At 39.4% G+C, this 24346-nt stretch overlaps 1 protein-coding gene across 2 annotated transcripts in view; it reads right to left on the reverse strand.

Annotated features, from left to right (window-relative positions):
* The window catches only part of CRY1 (cryptochrome circadian regulator 1), a 38548-nt gene that overhangs the window by 9071 nt on the left and 5131 nt on the right, over positions 1-24346 (reverse strand). For both annotated transcript variants that reach the window (XM_035569237.2, XM_035569238.2), the window contains exons 2-7: positions 9678-9786; positions 4884-5026; positions 3437-3621; positions 2043-2131; positions 1268-1408; positions 853-1164 (exon numbers count right to left, since the gene is read on the reverse strand). In XM_035569237.2, the coding sequence (XP_035425130.1) occupies positions 853-1164; positions 1268-1408; positions 2043-2131; positions 3437-3621; positions 4884-5026; positions 9678-9786 (979 nt within the window). The remainder of the gene's footprint in view (positions 1-852; positions 1165-1267; positions 1409-2042; positions 2132-3436; positions 3622-4883; positions 5027-9677; positions 9787-24346) is intronic.

Below are 24346 nucleotides of genomic sequence, written 5' to 3' on the forward strand. Positions count from 1 at the left end.
TATGCATGTTTATCTTCAATGTCTGTATCTATGAACTGCAAAGGAAAATTCCTAAGACAGCTTACGTTGTTGTGTAACCGAGACTTACTTATTTATTTTAAACGGAACATGTTTACTCACAGCTGATCTGTTGAGCAAGGTGAAATTTCATAAGATTATATACATACATAAATGTGAAGTTAAAATCCTGATAGCAAGTAAATTATTTTTTAAACTTCAGAAATAAAGAACTATTTTGTATTGATTATCATCATTTAGTAAAACAAATGCCATCCTTCTAAAAAAAAAAAGTAAAACTGATTCAAATGCTAAGATGAAATTACTCCATTCTTTTCTTCAGAAGACTGACATTTGCACTTTGAACTTCAACATCTCCTGGACACTTACATGGAAATTAATTGCACTGAAAATACAGCTAAATCGCTTGCCTATACTTACGCTTCTAACGTTAGGTGAATGGCCAGAAGTGTCTGAAAGGACACTCAGCTATTAGTTTTTTCCCTTGAATTCATGTGTTCTTCCTTAGCAGGGAAGCAAACAAGATGTGAACAGAAACTGCACATACAATACAACTGGAAAGATGTTCCAGTTACAGGAGTAAACCATACTTACTTGTAAAGACTTAGGAAGAAATCTCAAATTTAAAAGAATTGCAGACCTATTCTGACTGCACTAAACCTTCCAATATAAGGGTGTACTCAGTAGGCAAAAACTTCTTTACCACTGGTTTGATCAGAACTGATTTTGTCCACAGTTTAAGGCTTCATATTCAGCTTAGTCATTTTGTGGATATCATTACTGTATAGTGTATCTGAGGCTTCAATGTTAAAATTCAAGAAAGAGAAACAATACCTTCATTCCTTCTTCCCAACTAATCCAGAGGTCACCTCGAGTCAAAAAGCATGCCACAGCATGCCGCGCTAAATGGTGAATCCAGCCTTCTTGACGAAGCTGTGTCATAATTGCATCAATCCAAGGAAAACCTGTCCTGCCTTCTGCCCATTTGGCCAAAGCCTCGGGATTTTTATCCCATGGAATTTGAACACAGATAGGATTCCCCTCCATTTTATCAAACCGTGGATTATTAGTCGCCGCTGTGTAGAAAAATTCACGCCATAACAGCTGGCCATAGAGGGAGAGGGGAGGGGAGCTGTTCTTTTTTACCTGAAGATCAGCATTAAAAGGAAAACATTTTATTAGGAGAAGGTAAGGAAAAAAATAAATCAATAAATCTATGAATGTGTAGTTGTCCATGTAGAAACCATACCTTTTTGTACAGGTCCGTTAGCTTGAAATAAAAGAGACGACAAGACAAACAGCCAAAGCGGAGGTAGGGACTAAGCCCAGTAGGGCTTGCCAGAAGGGAATTTGCATTCATTCGTGGTCTTTCAAAGTTTGCCACCCAAGCCTTAAAAAATAAAAAAAAAAAAAAAAAAGCAAAACATGCCAACATCAGTTTACAGATTAGGTAGCAAAAAGCCATCATAAAGAGACAGATTATACACTGTCTATAAATGAATTCAGACACTGGACAGATGATCACAGTATCTTAGATCCAAGATAAAGCAGTCAAGCATTCAAGGGGTTCCTCTTGAATGAGTGGAAACTCTGGAAGATAATTCACCTCAATGCAGGAGGCATTAGCTGTCCTCCAGAACTACCTATCCCTTCTTTAAATATAAAGGAAACCAAGACAACTAACAGTACGTTAGCTTTTAGAAGAATTCCCCTTCAAAGTTACAAGAACTATGTTTCAGGTAAAAATAACCTCCAAAGAAAAAATAATTCAATTTTTCAGAGCACAAAACAGAATGACAGACTTTCTCCAAAATTCAAATTAAGAGACAACCTGCTATTATCTTTTAAAACTACAAAACAGCAATTTGATTTATATCAAATAAAATAAAAACGTTTTTATATAAAGCCTTGAGTACAAGTTTGCTTTTGTTTTTTAAACTACTTGCCCAATTCTTTTTATGTTTCATTGCAAAGGGCAACTATGTTTTCCAGGTATGTCATATTCGCAATGATTTGAAACATACCTTTCGTTCTAAATGTCTTTCCAGTCGTGTGAGAGCTTCTGTTTCTCCCCCAGGCCATACTGCAGAAGGCAGACCATCCGTGTCAAAACCTGAAAAACAAATTAAAACAAGGAAATTCCTTGTTTGCCTCTACTGTAGGGCAATAAAATTCTAGCATATTGATACTCGGTGACATTTTATTATATCTTGAGAATAGCCTTAAGTTGGACATGTGACAAAGTACAAGTTTTGTAACAGTATGCAATCAAGTCTTATCAAAGCCCATTCAACACCTCTAACTTGCAGAAAATGGCAGTTTTTATATTCCATTATCAAGCTTAATGCTGCATTACCTTTTTTAATTCCACTTTTGTTTTGGCACAAAGAAAGCAAACTTTCTTTCATTTTCCAAATTATGTTCACATTTCCAGCTCTGCAATATGTGGGCTAAAACACAAGTTTCACTTTTTTTCATACTACTAAGAATCAAGGATTATTATTATAATTTACAGAATGCTTGAAAACTTTTTGCATTGCATTAAAAGCAGGCATGCTATCTTCAGAACTAATACGCTTGTTTCATTGACCTGGACATAAATAACAGATTGCGATTGTGGTCAATTTGATGATCAGTAAGTACTTCTGCTGCAGAAGAAAGATGAAAAGGTAAGACTTTCTCCCCCCTCTTTTCCCCTTCCAAAGACTGTTCACCAAGAACATGAGATAACATGTCCGCATACAGATTAGTGAGACCTTCCTTTCTTAAAAAGGCTTTAAAAACAAAGTCTGTTGTAAGGGAATTCAAACAGACTAGACAGAGCTGCAAGAGCACAGCCAAAATCTGTCCAGACGCTTTTGTTAGAGATTTAGTAGTCACACTACATTTGTTTGCTTTTCAAGTGGGGAGTTGGTAGGAAATCAAAACATTATAGCTTGGTAATATTTCTTAGAATTTACAGAAACAAGAGATTTTTTAGAAGCTTCTAAAATAATTACTTGCTTTATTGTGATCTTTTTTGGCATTACAAGACAAGAGCTGTAACTGTAAAGGGTCGAATCAGTGACATGAAGCACAAGGATACCAAATACATTTAATACAAAGTGAAGTATTAAAGATTATCAGTATGTTGACGATGATTTGGTATCATCAGAATGGCTATGCTGCACTACAGGAAGCTAAGCAGTACTTAGTGTAGTTTGATTTATCTGACCTACCATTTAAAAATAAAACAATGCTTAAGATGTACAGAGCTCATTATCCTTTTTTTTGTTCTATTTGTATGTCATAATTGGCATCAGTTTAACAATTAACTATAAACAGACCCTCTCTCATGTGGTTATTTTTAAGTATTATGCTTTCAGTGGTAGATTACATCCTTCTTGTTGCACAATGTCTAAGCAGTCTCAGAACATACCTAGCTCTTCAAGTGATGGGACACCATATTTCTCGTCATGGTCATCAGAAACTGGAGTAGTACATTTTTCCATTACTTCCGGGGTTATGGTCTCCACTGGCACCTCCAGTGGTTCCATTCTACTAATTAGAGTCTGGAATCGCTTGTAAGTAAGAGGTGGCTGTCCTCCATTTAATTCTATGATTCTGGAGTTTAAAAAAAATAGGAAAGAAAAAGAGGTATGTCAGACAATGGCATATTACAATGCATTGTAAAAAATATATAAATTTATATAATTCATATAAATTTATTGCACAAACTGTATAAAATATATACACCTATACACATGCAGAGAAGAAATATTTTTATCTACCTGTAGCATGCTATATAGAACACCAGATACACGTGTTAATTTGAACAGTTTCAACCTTAACTTTACACCACCCTTTTTCCCCTCCATCAGGGAGGCATATAAATAAACTCTTAATAACCAAATCAATTATCTGTAACTCCTGGGTTGAGGAAAGTCCCTCTGTAATGAATACAGACAGCTTGAGGCAAAGAAAAATACAGATCAACAAAGCAGATGAAAGACCACAGCTACATAGGTGGGTTGGGTGCATCTTTATAAGATTACACTATTTGCGTAAAAATTTATTTCTCTATTCTGGTACTGAAAACAGAGCAGTTTCCATATTCGGCTTTGTCAATCTTTAAATACATCTGCAATCTTGGAAACAAGAAAGCTTCAGGTGTGGGGGAAGAGGGAAAATTTTCAACTTAAAAACAGTGGAAGAATTCCCTGTCCTCTCGTATGTCTAGCTGCCTCTCATACATGTAGCTTCTAACAGATTAAAACTGGCATCTACCACAATAAATTACTCAATGTTAAGATAAGCCAAGTCATACTTTTGAATAGGTTGCAGATTATGTTTCTATAGTAGGGAGCTAATACTAATCCATTTAAATAGATCTCTGGAAAACTATAAACAACACATTAGGTAATGCAACACAGGGCTATCAAACAATCCCCAATTAGTTATTGGATACATAACTGAGAGGAAACAGTTCTTCAAAAATTAAGAACTTTCTGCTAACTTGTGTACAAACAAGTGACAAAGACAGAACAATCTAAACTAACAAAATAACTAACTAAACAAAAGCAGATGCCAGTTTTGAGAAGTTAAAGGTATATGAACCACTTCACTATGAAGTCAGATAATTAACCATTATTTTCAAAATAACCCAAAAATCAAAGCTACAATTCAGTTTTCTGCATCAATTTTGGAGTTCCAAAATTCTACTCATTTGCATGGATAGACGAATAGATAAAAGAAACATAAAACCAATTTGTAGTCTTCCCAACTCTAAAGCACTCTGCACAGAAAGTAACACACAGTATCTAAGCAAATACTGCATAAAAGTCGCACCTTTTTTCTTTATAAGACCAGAGATAATGGTAACTTACTTGTCTAGGTCATATAACGTATGAGAAATTCGAACAATGACCTCCACTCCAGCTTCACTAGCCAGCTTCTTAATTGCCGCATCTCTCTCCTTCCCAAATGGTTCCGAGTCATATTCAATTGAAAGTTTTGCAATGTTCCACTCCTGAAACACAAAATAAATATGTGGTCCTTCAGCAAGTCAGCTGCTTGATGGAGGGGGAGGGAAAGGAGAATGGGAAGGACACGATGCAACACAGCTACCCTCTGGGGATAGCTGGCAGAAGTACACAAAGGCGCAAAATAGATTTATTTTTGTGAGTCTGGGTATTTAAAGCCCAACATTTTGGCATCTGGATAGGAATCACGCACAAAAAAAACCTCTATTGATCCACCCCATTACACTTCTATGAAAGTTTTGAAAGCTCAGCTCTAACTTTAGGATCCATATACCTTAAGAGACATAACAGAAGGGAAATTATGACACAGGCTGCCTTCTGGACATTTTCCCGCAACAGTACGTTACTCTGCAAAAAAGCTTTTCACATATGCCTGTCAGCTTTAACAGCAGAGCTGAAGTTTTTGGAGAGAAACGAATTCAGAGGTAACCAGATTCTTCCCAGAACAGCTTCAAAAATGAAAGGGGAGTGCATTGGAGCAGCAACTACTTCCTCCCCCCCAAAACCAGACACCACCATACATTTTCCCTTCCTGTTCCAAACCCCCATCCTCCACCAACCAGAAAGGAAAGTCTTCCAATTCTCAATTAAAGTTCAGAAATCTGTCTCTTAAAAAGAGGATGCCATCAAGTCTAACATCCTTGATGTCACAGGCCATTTAATTTTACCCATAGATGCCGACAGCAAGCCAGCAGTAACAGACGGGGGAAAAGAACTGAAGAAAGGCTTCACTAGCGACTATGGTTTGTGCAACAGCAGGAAACTGGTAAGGTGGTAATGCACAAATGATCCTAGAAAGCCACCCTGCCAATCAAACTCAGAGAAACACTTTTCAAATCCCAGATCTCTTAAGCAGATGATTTAAACCTACCAGCCAGACTATTTCAGACAACTGGATTTACACCAAAGAGACAAGGGTACTCAACGCTGATCACCCAGGGTGCTGCTTCACTTCTGGACCCCCTCTCTCTCTCTCTCTCTCCCCTAGATGAGGCCCAGGTACAATTCTGGTGGTCTATCTGACCACCCTTGGGAGTGCTTGGCTCCTTCCACCCCAAAGTCTGCCAACAATGACCCAGCAGGCCCTGAGCCAAATCCAGTTGGAGGCTGGTTACTAGTGGAGTCGCCCAGGGCTCAGTGCTGGGGCCGGTCCTCTTTAATATCTTTATCGATGACCTGGACGAGGGGATCGAGTGCACCCTCAGTAAGTTTGCAGATGACACCAAGTTAGGTGCGTGTGTCGATCTGCTCGAGGGAAGGAAGGCTCTGCAGGAGGATCTGGATAGGCTGGACCGATGGGCTGAGGTCAACTGTATGAAGTTCAACAAGGCCAAGTGCCGGGTCCTGCACCTGGGGCGCAACAACCCCAAGCAGCGCTACAGGCTGGGAGATGAGTGGCTGGAAAGCTGCCTGGCAGAGAAGGACCTGGGAATACTGGTTGATAGGCAGCTGAATATGAGCCAGCAGTGTGCTCAGGTGGCCAAGGCGGCCAACAGCATCCTGGCTTGTATAAGAAGCAGCGTGGCCAGCAGGGCTAGGGAGGTGATTGTCCCCCTGTACTCGGCTCTGGTGAGGCCGCACCTCGAGTACTGTGTTCAGTTTTGGGCCCCTCGCTACAAGAAGGACATCGAGGTGCTCGAGAGAGTCCAGAGAAGGGCAACGAAGCTGGTGTGGGGTCTGGAGAACAAGTCTTACGAGGAGCGGCTGAGGGAGCTGGGGTTGTTTAGCCTGGAGAAGAGGAGGCTCAGGGGAGACCTCATCGCTCTCTATAGGTACCTTAAAGGAGGCTGTAGAGAGGTGGGGGTTGGTCTATTCTCCCACGTGCCTGGTAACAGGACGAGGGGGAATGGGCTAAAGTTGCGCCAGGGGAGGTTTAGGTTGGATATTAGGAAGAACTTCTTTACTGAAAGGGTTGTTAGGCGTTGGAATGGGCTGCCCAGGGAAGTGGTGGAGTTGCCATCCCTGGAGGTCTTTAAGAGACGTTTAGATGTAGTCCTTAGTGATATGGTTTAGTGGAGGTCTTGTTAATGTTAGGACAGAGGTTGGACTAGATGATCTTGAAGTCTCTTCCAACCTAGACGATTCTGTGATTCTGTGAACCCTTTAGCAGCCTCCCACACCTTTATGCAACATTCATTTCTCCTTTTGTTGTGTAAAACCACTATCCAACCATTTGCAGCATTTTTTCCCTAATTCTTTCTTTCTTTCTTCTGGCACATTGAAAAGAAAGCCATGAAAATTGTGTCCAAGGAGCAGAGCCACATGACACAAGGAGCTAAGGAACTTTGACATAAGTGTGATGTGATGTGATCACACCCAGATCACATTAGCATGAGCCAGGCACTTAGACCAAGGACACAAGTCACTCTGCGCGTACTGCTCTGCGTGATGGATGCTTTTAGCAACACTGATGCATTTAAAGAATTAGAGATTGACCCAATTCTGTTTTCTTCATCAAGCCAGCCCCAAAGCACCAAAGATAAAGAACAGGCTGGGACAAATTGAAGAGAATAATGCAAGAACCAACTAAAATTTGACTGGTTCAAATTAACCAACAGGTACGAAGCGGGTGCCTGCTACTAATGGAATTTGCATCTCTGCAGTCAGATGGAACCACCTTTCTCAAGTTACTTTAACAAAATAAATCTAAAATAATTTTGCAAAGACATGCAAAATTCACTGGTAAAAATATTGTCTCTGTGCACTTCTCCAGAAGATGACAAGCTACTGCTGCTATCAGCAGCACTATTAGCTAGTACTGCTGAAAACAGATGACACTGAATTCAGAGATATAAAGGGGCGCAAAGCTCCACTGAGGGTCTCTAAGTGGGTGGGAAAGACAAAAGCAAACAATTATTTATCTCTATGAAAAGTCCTAGGAGTCCTTAAAGTCTTTTGCAAAGATAAAATTAGATCAGTGCTCTGTCTTTTGAAGGAATTGTTCTTCAGCCTGTGAAGGAGAGGATCTATCAAGAAACAACTGTGAAATATTCATCCCCCACCCAGAAACCAGCATCTATGCTGGGAATTCTGACACAAGGGTTTACAGAAGTTCCACCATGTCCTACCATTATTTGCTTGAAGTTATCCTCTTTCATGCAAAAAAACATCTGTATGTGTTCTTTGCACAATGAGGAAACTTACATAAAGACAATTCTTGGCAATTTGAGGAACCAGAAGACAAACAGACATGAACATTCTTTGAATACTATTTGTATGACAAGTTATTCTCATTTCCTTCTCAGAAGTTAAATAATGTTCTGAAAATGCAGCACTCTGATGCCGTTAAGCATAGAAAAACCAGCCTGGTAAAAAGACTTAAAACAGCCGTTGTCGAAGTGGCCACTGAAGAATGTAGGTAAACTTCTCATCGGTGTCTCTAACCTAGAAGCTACACACAAAGCATCAAGATCTTTGTCCCTAATAAATGGGATCAAAATTTGGTAGGAAGATATTAACCACCTTGAACATTCAGGTGCTGCTGCAAGCAGCAGCTAACATCCCAATGCTCCTGCAGGAAGCTCTTTACTGAGTAGAAACCAAGCAAAGACCAGCTAGAGTATCAACCAGTTAGCACAATTAAAGGATGAGAGTGAAGACCAAATTTTTTTTTTTTTTTAAATGTTAATAGCTTGGTGCTGCAGACTTGGGAATTAAACTTACCAAGCAGACAGTCTCTTTGGAAAAAAATTTGCTCATCTCCATCACCTCAACTCAGTCATTCCATAAAACTTTGAAAATCAATTTGCAAAATGTCCATTTTTACTATCCTATTATAGTACACTATTATCCAGGTACACTATTATCCAGGTAAGATGAATTAATATCAGTAGCAATCCCTCAGTTTTAATTTGTTCAATAAGACCCTTTCCTGCAAAAGCCTAAAACTTCTTTAATTATAAATTGCTTTTTGATATTATTAAATAGCCTGTGAAGAACAAGCATCTGACCAAATTAAAGTTGAGAATTTTCAATTTTAAGTTCAACTTCACCATTCTCTACAGCAAGAACAACTGCAAGTTACCATGTATACACTACTTCATAATAATACTCTGCCAAATACATAGAAACTAGGCAAGAATAATACTTAAAAATTGAACAGACAACCCTGTTTTTTGTTGCTTTTTTTTTAAACCAAGCTTATTACCACCAAATAAACTTATTGAACCACTTAATTGCCAAGAAGTAACCACACCACAGAACTGGCCTAAATAAAGGACAGCTCTTACAGGTCAGGCTTTGAAGCAGTATTGACGTGCACAGAATTATGTTTCTGTATTTTAAAGGAAACTTGGAAAGGAAAACTTAGTAATAGATAGCACTTATAGTTAGGAGACTGTTAGAAATTACTTCTATTTCTGGAGAGAAAAAGAACAACTGTAAAGTCTAAGAGGAACCCGGTTTAATCAGTGATATGCACATTAGAAGGGAGGCAAAATCCAAATATTAATAAAAAGAAACCTGTAAGAGAAATTGCAGGAGTATGTTAAGTATTTGCATAGATAGCAACTTGCATTGAGGTACGCTCATATAAGAAATATTCCCAGCTCAAACGAGTTTGGCAGTTATATTTATAGACAAACCAACTGCAAGGTAAAAAAACCCTCTATGTTAATTGTATGCATTTCTAGCATTTACCTTAAAAAGTCTGGGGAAAACATCTGCTGGCTGTCCACGAATAACAAACAAGCGTGAATTCAGTTTCCGTAGATTGGCATCAAGATCCTCAAGACACTGCAGCAGAAACCTGCAAAGAAGTGTAAAGAAACATTTACTTTCTAAAGTAGACCAGACAATTTTACAACAGAAGAAGGGAACTATGCGGAACAACCCAACAAAGATAATCAGATCTTCACTGTTTAGTGCAGATTTTGGTGATGCATGCATGCACGTTCACATCCTAATTACACTTAGCTTACAGTAGTTCAATAGCTTATAATATATTCAATTGCACATGATTCAAAAAAACCAAACTCATTGAAGTTTTTACCTCAACACTACTCAGTTTTGGGACAGACTAAAACATACTCAAGCCTTAACCAGAGCAAGAAGTGTCTTTTCACCCTAAAAAAAAGAAGCACACCACAGCAAAAAAGCAGACAATCAGCTGTTGGCATACTGCTACGAAACTTAATCCAAGGCCCCCTTACAACACAGCAGCCCAAACTGCTTCTAAAAACAGTGTTACCGGAGGACTAGATGGTCATGACTAACCCTTTGGCCTTCATTTCTAAAAATAGCCCCCTTTGTAACGAGGAGTGCCACACATGTTGGCTATAACTTCACCGGAATTTTTAACGAACAAACCAGCAAACAGAAAAGGAACAGGGAGGGAATGGGGTGCTGCAAATCTGCAAGTGTTCAAGGGGAACAGGCAGTTGCAGAAGGGATGTTGAGACAGGTTCACGTGCACAAAGAATTATTGGTGGGGTCAGTAACTAAAGGTAATGGTGGGTGCAGGTTGTTTTGGGGAAGACCAAAAAAAGTGGGGGGAAGGAGAAGAAAAAGGAGAACTCCACCTGGGAAGAGAGATGATGTGGGTGCCCAGATGAGCGTCCTTACCCCAGACTCCTTGCTAGCATAGCAGGTGGTTCACCCACATTATTTCTACAGTAAAGGCAAAGTTTTCATCAGGAGCTACTTAAACTCTCTGCTGGGCATTCCTGCTTATAATGCTGGTGGCGTTCTCCAACGCCTGAGCTGACTGGAGCAGCCACTAAGCTCTGTGCACCCATGCCATCGGGTTCCCCACCCACCACCATCCAAAAGCAACACCCAAGAAAGGGAAGGAGAGGCTCCTGCACCAGGGGGCACCATCCCTACTGAACCTGCCGTAGCAATGCTACAGGCTGGGATGAAACGAAAACACCTCATCCTCTCACTGTGCTAAATTTGGGTTGAAACAACAGCAGGGTAGTGAGACCATGAAGTAAGCTATGCTGTGTTTAAAAAGGAACTTCTGTATATCCAATCAGGAACCATGCAGTAGTCATTTCAGCACTACAATCTAACCTATGGTCACATCTGCTTCTATTAAAGAGAATTTGGGCCCTAGATTCATAGGCCAGTCAATTCCAGGTCGACTTTGGAAAGCACAGCTTCATTTATTTATTTTAAACCTGGAATTACAGTCCTCATTAGTCTCACCCACCTCCATCTTGCTCCCAAGGAACACGTGTGTTCAAAAGAACTTCACAAATCACTCTCTATAAAGACAAACTGCAATAGCATCCCAGATGACTCTGGAATAATACAGGAAAGATTTGGTTTTGTTTTATTTTAAACTTCAAATTACAGAATAAAGGGAAAAGGTATTCAGAGAAACTGTTCATATGAAATGCTCATAACTATTTCAAAGCAAAAACTGGCCTCTCAGGAAATTACTAGCTTTTTCCTATCTGCATCTCAGTTCCCTTGATTTTCTCAAGGTTTTCTTCCTAACTGATCACAGCATACAACTTCTAGTCTGGACCTGGCACCAAATCCTATTCCAGAAGACTACATGCACTGACCCAGTCTTCAATTCACAACCAAAGTCCCTAAACTTGCCCTTAATACTGGTTAATCTCTATTTTGTTGGTTCCCCATACCTCCTGTTACCTCTCAACTATCTCTTACCACACTCCTGCATTTCCATCTCCATAAAACTCTTACATGTATTTAAAAAAACAATGGTCTAGACTCAAATTGTTAAATATATGTAGGCAGAGAGCAGGAGAGCTGAGGGGGGCGTAGGGAAGAGCTTCACAAAACCAACCATCTCCCCCTGGCTGAACAAAAACAGAACAAAACCCAGCCAAATCCCAGCTTGGGCAATGACTGTCACTGAAAGCACGTTGTTCAGAGATAAAAACCAAATTAAACCCTAGCGACCCTGTGGCATTTGCAGCAACAACAATGCAAAAGAACACTGCTTTTGAATTTCAGACCATGGATCCAGCTTACAACAAGTGATTACTCAGAATAAACCTGCCATTTATTAAGCCCATTTGAACCTTTCAGCTGGACCAGATGTGCTTAACAAGAAGCGCTGCAAATAATGGAACTCCTCAATTTCATTTTCACCAATCAGATTTGTGCAATACCACATCTAAAGGCATTTTTTCATTAAAATGAGAACAAAATTTGTCCCCAGAAAATCCTTCATACAGATTTGCCTTGCTCAGCTAGAAATGAGCCTTCTTAAACCACCACTTCTACATACGACCACCACCAAGACATTCAGCTGAATCAACAGCTTGCCATAACCAAACAGTGCAACTCTTCTTTCACATGAGGACCTTTAAAACTTGCAGCACAGCAACTCGGTCAGATGCATGCTAATTACCAGCTAGTTTTAGCTATATCCAGACAAATTACATTGAACTTGAAGAAATTCTACCTTTCAGAATTCCTGCATTCATCTAACATGTTTACGTGTGCCTTTGTGAAAGGAAATTTTTTATCCTACTAACTCCCTGGGACAACTTCTGAATCCAGGACTTTCTCTCGTTTTGGCCTGGCATTATAATGCCTATCCTATCAAGTTAATGAGCCATCTGCAACATACAAATATATGTCAGGGGAGGAGTAGTAAGGCATCCACAACATGCACACACACACTAAGCAAACTGATAGAAAAAGGATAAAATAGTAATTCTCAGAGTTCAACGCCCTGTCACAGTGAATTATTATGTAATCCAGAAGAGAAGAGTGTTATAAAACTGGCTTTCCGAAGTTTCCCTTTGACTGCTAACACGTGATTTGGAGTGAGAATAGCTCTGAAGGACCAGCTCCGTGCAGGGGTGCTTACTGCCAAACAGGAACACGCAGACATTTTCCCCACTTGCAGGCAACAAAACATAATTAGGAGCTGCCGTGTCTGTGATAAAGTGATGAATTTTTTGAGCTTTCTCAAAGCCATCAAAACCATGTACTCTCCTCAACTTAACACACTTGAAAGTTAGTCTGTGAACTGACCCTAAATAGGAACCCCCATCTCATTAAAAGTATTCTCTCTTCAGTATATGAACTCCAGGAGCAAAGTTTCTTCACAGTAGCTATGAAGTAACAGCTAGGCTTGAACTCTATTATACTTTTTCCCCAAAGTGCGGCAATTATGAGCTATTTAAATCGCCCTTTATAGTAAGGGGTCATGTTTCTGAGTCTGCAATTTAAAACAACTTTTTTCACTCAACCTAAATCAAAATGAGAAAGCTCTTTCTTCTTCACCTTGAATAAATACAAAAGTGCAGAACATGGCTTCATTAAAAAGGCACAAAAAGGATGCGTTGATTATTTTATCAGGTAAGGGCATCAGCCCAGGTGTCTGCATCTGGTCTTCAGACTCTCTTGAGAAACCAGAGGAAGGAAAGCTCACCATTCATTTCACAGTAGCAAGCTGTACAAGGTACATGTGTGACAGGTGACAGAAAGAGACAAAAGACTATTATTGTAACCTAGGTAAGAAGCCAAAGTAGTTATAACCATGAGAAACATACCCATCTTCAACACCATTCTAAAAGGGCATTACACACATGTTCTCAGGGTTGTCTAATTATATCAAGGATATTTAGAAGTTTCACAAACACTTCTGAAGACTGCATTCCTTACAGAACTCTTACATAAAATCTTAGCTCCAAGAAAACCTCACAAACTTCCCAGCTGCCAACCGCATGAAGGCTGATGGGGGTCTGACGGCTGCACTAAACCTCTACATTAGAAGAGGGACAGACAGAAGCTGGTTCACATGATACAGACTGTAATTTTAACAGATTATAATAGAACAGATTGTAGGAAGTCAGTAGCAGTCTGTTAAAGTGGTAGCATTTTTCTTTAGGAGGAGACTTGCAGGAGGGACAGTTTTAGACATGCTTTTTAAGGCCAGTTTTATCTTTTGGGGGGTTATTTTTAGGAACGATAAAAACCCAGAAATTATTAACCTCATAGAAACCATCCTCACCAGTATGAAGTGAGGAGAGTTACTGGGAATTGAGGGGACTTGAACACAGTGACTTCACTTTCAGGCATCATTCACATCCAAGAACAGTGGTATTAAACCATTAGGAATTGAGAAACTTCATTTTCAGATTTTCCCTGAACTAATTCAGATTCAGGAATTTAACTTAGACAAGGTAGGAATTTTAGACTTCAAAACCACAACACAAGAAAGGAATTTTGTTAGGCTTCCTCATTCTACGGAAGAAGTTACAAAAAAAGTTGAGTGAAAAAGGACAGTGCTAAAACTAGTTTCATTCCTAAATATTTTACCTATGACTGCTCAAATTTCAGCAATCCAAACTTCTGCTTAACCAGTCTTTTAAAATGTCTTCTATCTAACCACTAGTCCCCAAGCCAAGCCCTTAACCTCATTCTCTCCAACAAAGAGAAGCACTGTCAAACAAGAGACTTGCAGCATTACGGATATTTGATCACCACCCAGACTTTGTCTTTCAGAATTACCTTAAGCAGCCTAATGGCTGCTGGATTTATTTTCCTATTCCATTTTTTTCAACTTTGCTATTAGATACTCCTTTGTCTTTCACAGTTAGTAAAGGACTAGAATAAATAAATAAAAATTTAACAGCGTACATCAGATTTTTGTATTTGAATGAGTATAGTTGACAGCATTAGACACTGATCTCATTAATACATCATGGAACATTTATCTTTATTCACGGGAAGAGCACGACTGAGCCTCTCTTTCACACATATCTTCTATTTTGCCCCAAGTTCAGTCAGGACGTTATGAAAGTCCAATATCACTTAGGTAAACATATTCCTCATAAGCTGCTACAGGAATCGGAAGGAAGGTTTCATCTAATACTGAAACCATGTAAGGCACTGAGAAGTACCTCAAATTTGATATATTTAGTATTTTATCAATGTATTTTCCTGTTTGCCACCGGCCAATGCGTCTTAGACAGCGCAAGCAGTGTATTCTTATGAAACCCTAAGAAGATTAAGCTCAGACAGGATTTAAGTGTTATGTACACTCCACAGCATCCTTTGGCAGCAGGCCACAGCAGTATTTTCCTATTACCAAATCAAGGTCACATAGAGGCACGCCTGATTACATTACGGTGTTTCAGTGAATGCCGCACACAACTTCCATTTCCCCAAAAGATATACAATACTACGTTTGATAGCAAGCTTATACCCAAGAGCAGGAAAAAGTTCACATTATTCAACAATAGGTCCAGAAGTGAGCTGCCTGCGGGATCTAACAAGTCTCCTGCAGGTTTCTCTGCAGCCACTGGAGGAAGAAGGGCTCCTTCAGAGTGCAATCCGGGACTTCGGCATCTTTCGTAACTCAGTACGAGCTGATCCGTGCACAAACAAACCAAGAAGTGCGTCGCTTAGCTTTTTTCCTCCGCCATTTACAACTCTTCTTATCTTTAAGCCAAAGCAAAGCTGTGATAGAAGACAACCAAATGCACCCAAGTCCAAGTACAGCTGAAATATTCATAATTTCCGAGAAAGCTAAGAAAGAGGATCTTAAAAAAAACAACACAGCAGCACCACCACAAATTGAACTCTTTGGAAAAGGATGAAAGGAGGAGCTTCAAAAAATAATTGGGAGAAAGCAATGTTTAAAATTTAATCTCAGTACATCTTCAGGCTGAGTCCTTTTCAGTGGATCTTCTTCGAAGTTAAGTAGTAAAGACCTTCTCCCATACGGAGTGGGGTAAATGCCAACTTCAGCAAGCAGTACCGCTATATTAAGACACAAAAGCATTTGACTCTAACCTAGCTTACACTGGACACAATGCTAGCATTTCCTTCCATATCATTCATTCCCCATTAATTTCTTTCCAACTGAACTACCACCTCAAAGCTAGCAGTCCCCAAAGGAAGGAAGAACATGGCTTGTGTCCTATACAGGAGACATTCATATTCTCCAAACAGCAATCTGTATTTGGCTCCTACTTTTTGAGCCCTCCCTCACAGCAATGAGCATATCTACTCTTGGTAAAGATCTGGATCAGAACTCCACACTCAAAGGACAACTATTACTCATCCAAGCTCATTCCCGTTAACAGGCAACAAACATCTCCAATTACTTGCTGGTTACAAAGGTCAGCCTGCTGGTGATAAGAAACTGACAGGCTTGCAGCTTAAGCCTCTTCCCCAGAGTCTTCTCCTCTTTAATATATGTATTCCGCGTTTATTTTTCTCTAATCCTCTAATTCCAATCTGTTAAATGAACATCCTTATTACTTGACTTTCAATTCCTCATGCTGACTCTTTCCAGAAAGAAACTTGTTGGATCCATACAGAAAGCACAGGGGCAAACAAATGCATTTGCAACGTGGACCTGGGGAAATATGACCTAGAAGCAAATTTCAGAACTTGGTTACTTGACAGTACAGACATGTTCACATTTAAACAAATTTAAAGCTCCTTATCCAAATGTATCCAAGTTCTCTTATTTAAATGAGCTGCTTCATGTAACTAAACCAGGGCTGGCCTGCTTTTTATTCTTGTCACTGAATAAAGTAGCTCAGCCACGTTACTCTCTGCAATCCACGCTGTCCATGAGAAAATAACAGCTATGGCTCGTCTCAAAAGAACAAGCGAGATACTGACACCCTACCCAGACACAGTCTTCCAATCTGATTCAGAAGGACACTTTCCATACTGCCCCTCCTTTACTTACAAAAACTTTTTATTTTCTTTATACTCAAGTGATCTTTTTAAGGCTACAATTACTGCTAATGAATTTTTACACAGTCTCAACCTTTAGCAGGAAAAGAGAGACTGGGTGAAAGAAACATTTCTCAACTACACTGTATAAATTGCAGGTCCCTGTGGTACAATTCCAACATCCCTGGTTTCCCCCACGTGAAACAACAGTTACATGCAGAGAAGAGAGTTCAGGACTGAGCTGAATCAACCAGCATAGGTGAAAATTGGTAGAAAGTTTGGAACACAAGAAAATACCTGAAGGAATTCCTGAAAGTGTTCATTAAAACTGACTGGATTTCATCTCTGTGGTGCTGGCCTTATGTTGACCCAACATTCAGCATCATCCTAACTTCCCACTGCTACTCTCAGGAGCCAAGAAAGCCAAAAGCCTCTGAAGTGGCCTTTCAAAACTGAAATTAGCCACTTACATCTGAATACAAGGTAAAAATGAACAAAAGTCTCCTCACATTTTTAAGAAAAACACACATTTAGAAAGAACCCACATTTTAAAGTAACATCAAAATCCCCAAATAACTGAAGCAGCTTTGTTTATGAAGCTGCGTAAGTCCAGAAACACTGCTCCTTGTCCCAGCTTTCTTAGCCTGTGAGCAGACTAACGGAGGTAGTGGCTGGCCTCACCCTGCCAGGGACTTCCAGGCAGGAGTCAAAAGCTGACAAAAAAGATGCACCGAGCTCAGTACTGGAAGCCCTGGTATACAAACTGAAATATAGTTGGTTCAAGGCATAATAGCTGGGGAGAGAAAAAAACACACAGATCAAATAACCTCCAGATAAACAGGCTATCTTCATCTGCCACAACAGCAGCAGTTCAGTGAAGGGCAGGACCAACACCAAGGTCAAGAACCAACATAAAACGCCTCACTCGAAGCAGCCAAATTTAATTAATCCAAATTACGTTATTATAGTGTTCCACTGAACTGTACTACATGGTAAAAAGAGATGCTCAATCATCTCTGAAGTAAGCGTAGTTCAGAAATGATTTTCTGAAGAATGAAACCTTTAAGAACTGCTTATAATATATATATATATCCTGTCTACCTATTCCTTTCAGAAGGAGAGAAGAAATTACCAAAAACCACTATCACAGATTTTTTTTCTTTGGCTATTTAAAGAATAAAGGTAGGCAACTGGAAAACAATATTCTCCAGATGATCAGCACATTTTTTCCAGCTTGTTTGTGCCAGAAGCAGACTCAACAGCAACACAGAAGATGCAGAAGGGAGCACGGCAAGCTAGAAGACAAAAATGGGGGGAGCATGGGACAGGCCACCCCAAGCCCACCTTCCCAAAGGTAGGTGGTTAACCTTTGTTGAAGACAAAGCGGTTAACAACAAGAGCAGTAGGATATCAAGCAGACAAACCACTGGCATTCCAGAAAAGATACTCTTTTTAAGAAACTATAAATAAATATAAAGGTGGTTTTTGTTTTTTTTTTTTTTTTTGCTATAAAGCTATTTCTATAGATGGAAATGATAGGGGAGCATTTGTAGCCTCTGAACCAGCCCCGTGCTCAGTCCCCACTGGTAGGTATTATTGCTATGCAGAGCCTCACGCAAGGAGAGATGTTCCCCATTAGAGGTCAAACTGCAGAAAAAACAAACTGTATCTGCTTTAATCCCCGAACTTCAAGGTCAAGGGGCAAAACCAAGGAGGGGGTAAAGAAATGAAAAGAAGTCTACAGACTCTGCAGCTTTCCTTACTACACTGCTCACAACCCGATCAGATCATTTCCTTAAACCGTTTGTAAGAAGAACATTTCAATATGAATCAACAAAAATAGTTTCTTAAAGTAGGTCGTTGCTGCAGCAACCAGTCCCTGTTTGGACTACTCCCTGCCACAATGACCTACTTTTCTAGTTACATGTAACTGTTGTAGTAGGAACTGAAATTCTAGTTCACTTCGGAAGGGTTGAGGGAAGATTCACAACTCGCAGTTGAACTTTATTCCCAACAAAGACAGATAAAGCCTCCGAGCATTTACAAGAAGCAGATCGGTTCTGTTCCTCCGCGTCGCAGTTAGCAGCGCAACTACCAAAAGGTTAAGTGAAATCTAATCCGTGCTCCGAGTTCAAAAAGTACCAAGCCAACGTGCAAAATCGGGAGCGGACAAAAAATAGAATGGGAAGCCGTCAAAATGAACAACCACTCGTGAACGATGTGTCCCCAGCCAGCGCCAATCTTTGGCAGCAATCTTCTCTATAAACAGGCTGGTTCGACACTACTGCCAAGCAAAAGCTAATAAACGTTATCATTAATTAGAGGGCTAAACAATATTAAATCTGCACCAAAGACAAAAACCTCTATTAACGACAGGTAAAGCTGACATTTTTCTAAGCCACATTTAACCCTGCATGAGCAGTGCAGCCGGAACAGACAGAGGTACAACCCCAACCCAGGAAGTAACGCTTACAAATTCTTAATTTCCTGTTTATTGTTGCTATTAATGACCATTAACCTTATGACAAAGGAAAAAAAGACAGTCAAGTTAATTTTTTAGGAGTTAAGCATGAGAAACTAACACTTTCAAATGAAATACAAAAGGCAAGCTATGCATTACCATGTAGCCCCTCTGAATTAAAACTTGAGTTAGTAAAAGGTTCTGACAGGCACAGCTCATACAACAAATGCAGAAAAACAAAGCCCATGCACCAAATCCCTCCAAAGCCTATTTTACCTCAAGTCTTCTTAAAAATTTGTAGGTTGAGATGGAAGAATGCTGGAACCAATGACAATACGGCACTGTGAGTGGAAAAGCTTTTCAAATTTCCCCCACGTTTTCACTTGGGAACAAATCATATCTAGTGGTCATACTCCTGCAAATCGCACCCTCTTCAAACAGAACAGCAAAAAAAATAGATTTTTTAATTTTCCTTAACTTTACCAGCGTGCTGGACAAGAAGTACAACAGCAGCCAGAGCATCTGCAAAGCTAGGATTCTGGAAGAAAGATGCAGTAGTAGAAAAAAAAAAAAAGAGTGAAATCATAAGACCCAGAAAGGCTGCTGCTGCAAGAGCAGCATCTGATCACTAGTAACACTTCTCAGTTTGAAAGCCTGACCTCCAGTGCCAAAACTGCAAGGTCTATTGTGCTGTCTCCTATAGAAGAAGCAAAGAACTCTGGTAAGACTTTCAGTAAATGCAGCATTGAAGAACATTTCTCTGGCAAACTAACAAAGTCTCAGAGCTGGCAGTGAAAAAGTATGTTTGGTGGAGTTATATTTGAAAAAAACGCAGCGGGACAAAATCTAAAATGTAATGAAGATCCACATCCTCACCAGCCCTTGAATTTCTTCATGGTTTGGAAAAACACTACCACTGAAATAAAATACTCGTCAGTAAATTTCTTGGCAACTGGATTACAGAAAGGAAATTTCATTCAAATACATAAATGACAAGAGCTCTGCTCACTGAGAAATGCCATGACTATATGGTCAAAACTAGCTTTTACATGGGTCTCCTGAGATTACGAAAGCCTTGGAATAAAAGGAGAAATACGTACCACAATGAAAGCTGAACTATCAACATAACAGTCATGAACTTTGCCATGAACTAAAGAAAATACACATCAGAAAATGTTTCCAGGTCATAACAGTTACAGAATATGCTGGAAAAAAGAAAATGAAGAACTATAAAGTCATATGAAACAGCATTCATGAGATTTGGGATATAATGCATAATAGCAGTAAATAGCAAGCAGCTACACTATCTAAAAAGAAACAGATAAAGTACAGTAAAGCAGATCTTATGAAGCCTGCTATCTACCGAAAAATAACGTCAGAAAGTCAGAGGAATCATCCCTAGGCAACCTGTACAAAATAAATGCTTCAGATAACATCCTTTAGCTTGATCACCCTCATTAAGGCTTGGATGGTTTCAACTTTGTTTTTATGAGTCTTGCTTAGTAGAGAACTCAAAGACTACAACCAAAATGCAGCCTCCTCCCCATACAAAGACCCGCCTGAATCTTGGGTGGTAAAAATTATTCTGTAAGATATTTTAATTTAAATGTATGCCTAAAGTTTACAAATTTATGGTCATGCCTCTCCCATGAGAGGAATAAGGAAAACAATAGCAGACAATCTACGCTAAACGCTGTTATTCTCTTTTTCTACTTTATGATAACTATTTTAAGGAACAGTCACTGTAACCTGACTAGACACAAAAAATGCTCCTAGAAAAACTGTTTATTCTCAAGTACGTGAAAAATAAAAAGGAAAAAATCATTTGATGCCACTGAATTTATAAGCAAAAGTCAAAAAACATAGGCAAAAATCAAAATTTCAACTCAGAGGAAACTCAAAAGAGAACACCGCAAAGAAAATTTCGCTGTTCTTCAGTTAATCCAATGTATTGGAGAACAAATCATTAACTATTTTTAATGTCAGCTGCTCTATAAAATGGAGTCCCACTGTTCTCTGTGCACTTCTCCGGTACTTCAGAACTACAGAGATAACAAAACTGAGATAAGCTTGCCATGGTGTTGCACATCTTCAGTGCATGGTAAAATCATGACTGTGCAGACTGTGATCATGTTTTACACACTATACAAGGCACAAAGCTACTAGGTAACAAAGTCTACACGAGCAGTTGCCTGTTCACACTATTTTCTGGTAGCGGCTGCCCTCTCACTTCTGTTCGAGGGTTCTTCTGCCCCTCTCTCAATTGTAGCTAAGCATGATCTGGAGCTAATTTCAGAGTTTTCTGGGACTTGCTGTAATAACTGGGCAAACTCATTGCAAATCAACTGACTTCCTCGTTTTACTTAGGACTTGTATTTTTCCTCCCACCATTGACATATTCCACAAGACAGGCAAAGGCAGCACAGTTTATCCTTTACCTATAAAGTACGTAGACTGCTAGCATTTGCATGAATTAAAAAACAAAGTTCTGGAACTGCTGAAATGCACAGGCACTTTACTATAAAATGAATACATGTCCCAGACCATGGATTTCACACTTTGGAGTGAGACATCACACAGTTGGGTCTGCCTTCCAGCACTTGAACGGTTATGGAATCCAAACTGCAGAAGCTAACCTGGACATAGAGCACACCCCATGTCCTAGAAAAACAGCAAATCACAATAAATGTACTAACAAAGCTTTTAAAATGCAAACATGATAAAGATAGCAGATGGAAAAATCTAAGTTTTCATGACAGGAGTTGTTCCTAAGTAGCTCATGCCATAGATGTTTCATCTCCATCGCTGAAGAATCAGTAACAACCTGTATTCATACTTCATAGCTTCCTCGTTTGAGCTTAAGCAGATTTTTTTCCCCCAACATTTATTATTTTTATTTTAAACCCACAGCACAAGAATTTTGCAGCTTTCACTTTTCATGGCTGTGCAAGAGCCTAACCTACAAGCACGTCTTAAAAATGCGTGACTGAACAGGAAAGGCAATGCTCTCCTAGCCATCAAGGACCACAAGGGCAAAAAAAGTTTCCAAAGCAGGCCCAGAAAGTTACTTCAGTTAAGTCACAGGAGGAAGCAACGCATAACGCAAAAGCTCAAACGCAAACGACATTACACGCTTGTTATCTCAGGAATTAGACTTTACAGGACACAGTTACTGTCCAGATCAACGTTCAACTGAAGAAATCCCTTCCGTCTCTGGAACTCTGAACAGGTTCCATTCTATTGCAACAAACTTGTGTTAGCACTTTTCAAGAAATTATGACCAACAGTTTTGACACCTGAATTTCTTTCTGAAGCCAGATTATGAAATCCTTATTTCCTACTCAATAGAGCCAGTATAGCCTTTGAATACTAACGCAATTAAAAAAAGAATCCCAGTACACAGTTCAAGAAAAAAGTGCTTAAGAAGCTATATTCACTGCAGCTCAGCTATTGTCTACACTAGCAAAGCCAATGTGTTGATTTTTAACATCTCACCATTAGAATATTAGTATCCCCCCAGATTTATAACTGCTCCAAAAAATATAGATATACATGTAAATTTTTGCTCTGTGCCTCCATTTACACACTCAAAACAGAAGACTGCAATATTGACCTATTTTCCCCAGACCTTTCCATGCTATCCTTCACCCCCACTAAATTTTTATCCCTGTAAAAAGTAACATTCACATGCACAATGAACTCCAAAGCAGTGGAAGCAACTGCTTAAAGGTGACCTGAAAAATATATGGAGGCTTTCGGGTTAGAAGAACACTGCAATTATAGTTCACCTGTTGTCTAGATCACAGAGAACTTGAAAGCCCTAAGTACATAGAAACAAATAAACTAACCTTGCTCCACATTTAAATTAGAGTTGTGAAAACCTAAGTGTATTGCAGCAAAATACCATAAAGTTCTTGCCCCACTAATCAAATCCTTCCCTAGATGTAACCACAGGCACTGCTGTTAAATCTGCTAAAACATGATGTGCAACATACTAAACCTATAAAACACAAAGCCACATACTCCCCTATTACCTACACAATCAAGCTGACGTTTGCCTTTTTATTTCACTATGGGAAGGTAACAAAATGCCCTAAAGCGAGGGGTTTCTTTCAATACAGATTAATGCATCACGAACTTGAGTGCAACTTCTACAGTGAAAAAAATGGCTGACTTCACTGGCAGCTTGACCTTCCTCATATCACTTGTTATATAACTGACCTGAAAGCCTGCCAGGAATTGAGAGGCTATGGAAAAGAACCACTTTCCTTGAAAATAAAGGCTTCCATTTTGTAGATTATAAACCAAACAGTTCAGATGGCAGAATGATAACAAACAGCTTTTTCTGCAATATTTGCATAATGAAATATGTTCCAAGAGTATTTGCCATTTGGATGAATTAAGACATTTTCACAAACTGGAGGAAAATACACTTTCTTACATGAAAATGACCAAAAAGATTAGAAAATTGCTTTCAAGAATTGATGCAGAATTCACTTATACTGCCATGTATTGATCAATTTAAAAAAATCTGTGTTCTTGACTGCCTTAAAAAAGCCATTTTCACATTAACCACCGATACGGTTTGTTTGGGATTTGTCACCCTCTCCCTTTTGTCAGCAGGGGAGGTAACAGCACCAGCTGCAAACAGATTACTTCCCCCAGTCAAGCAAAGAGTGTGGTTTACTGATATTTCCGTAAAATAAAACAAAAATACATTTCTGGTCCTAAGAGAAGGGAGAGAAGTAATCCTGTGGACTTTCTTCTAGACACTTGTCCCTCACTCTCAGTCACAAAGTCCACACGCTCCTCTTACACACCTAGAACATTTTACCCAGACCTTTTCTTGTGGTCCTCAAACCTGGGGATTCATGGTGTAAAACCAGGTCTCTAAAACCTCAAAACTTCTTTACCTGAGGAATTAGATTCCTTCAAGATCCATCTTGCAGTCAGCAAGCAAATTGTGTAAGCTCTGACTGGAACTGTTCTGTCCTATAACAACTGCTACCTGGAAAAAAACAACATACCGAGCACTTTATATAAGATTTGGTCTGCCGTACCACCTGCTCTCCCATGGCCGGCCAGTACAGACTTGTTGTCCAATTTAATAACACTTACGTTACAGAATCTGGAAATAAAAGCCATTCACCAAGAAAAACCAGCAAGCATAGTGTAATTTCTCAGCCAGCAGAGTTATTTCTCACCTTCTGACAGTACGATA

This window comes from Cygnus atratus, chromosome 1 (assembly GCF_013377495.2).
Source record: "Cygnus atratus isolate AKBS03 ecotype Queensland, Australia chromosome 1, CAtr_DNAZoo_HiC_assembly, whole genome shotgun sequence".
In the NCBI taxonomy this organism is placed as follows: Eukaryota; Metazoa; Chordata; class Aves; order Anseriformes; family Anatidae; genus Cygnus; species Cygnus atratus.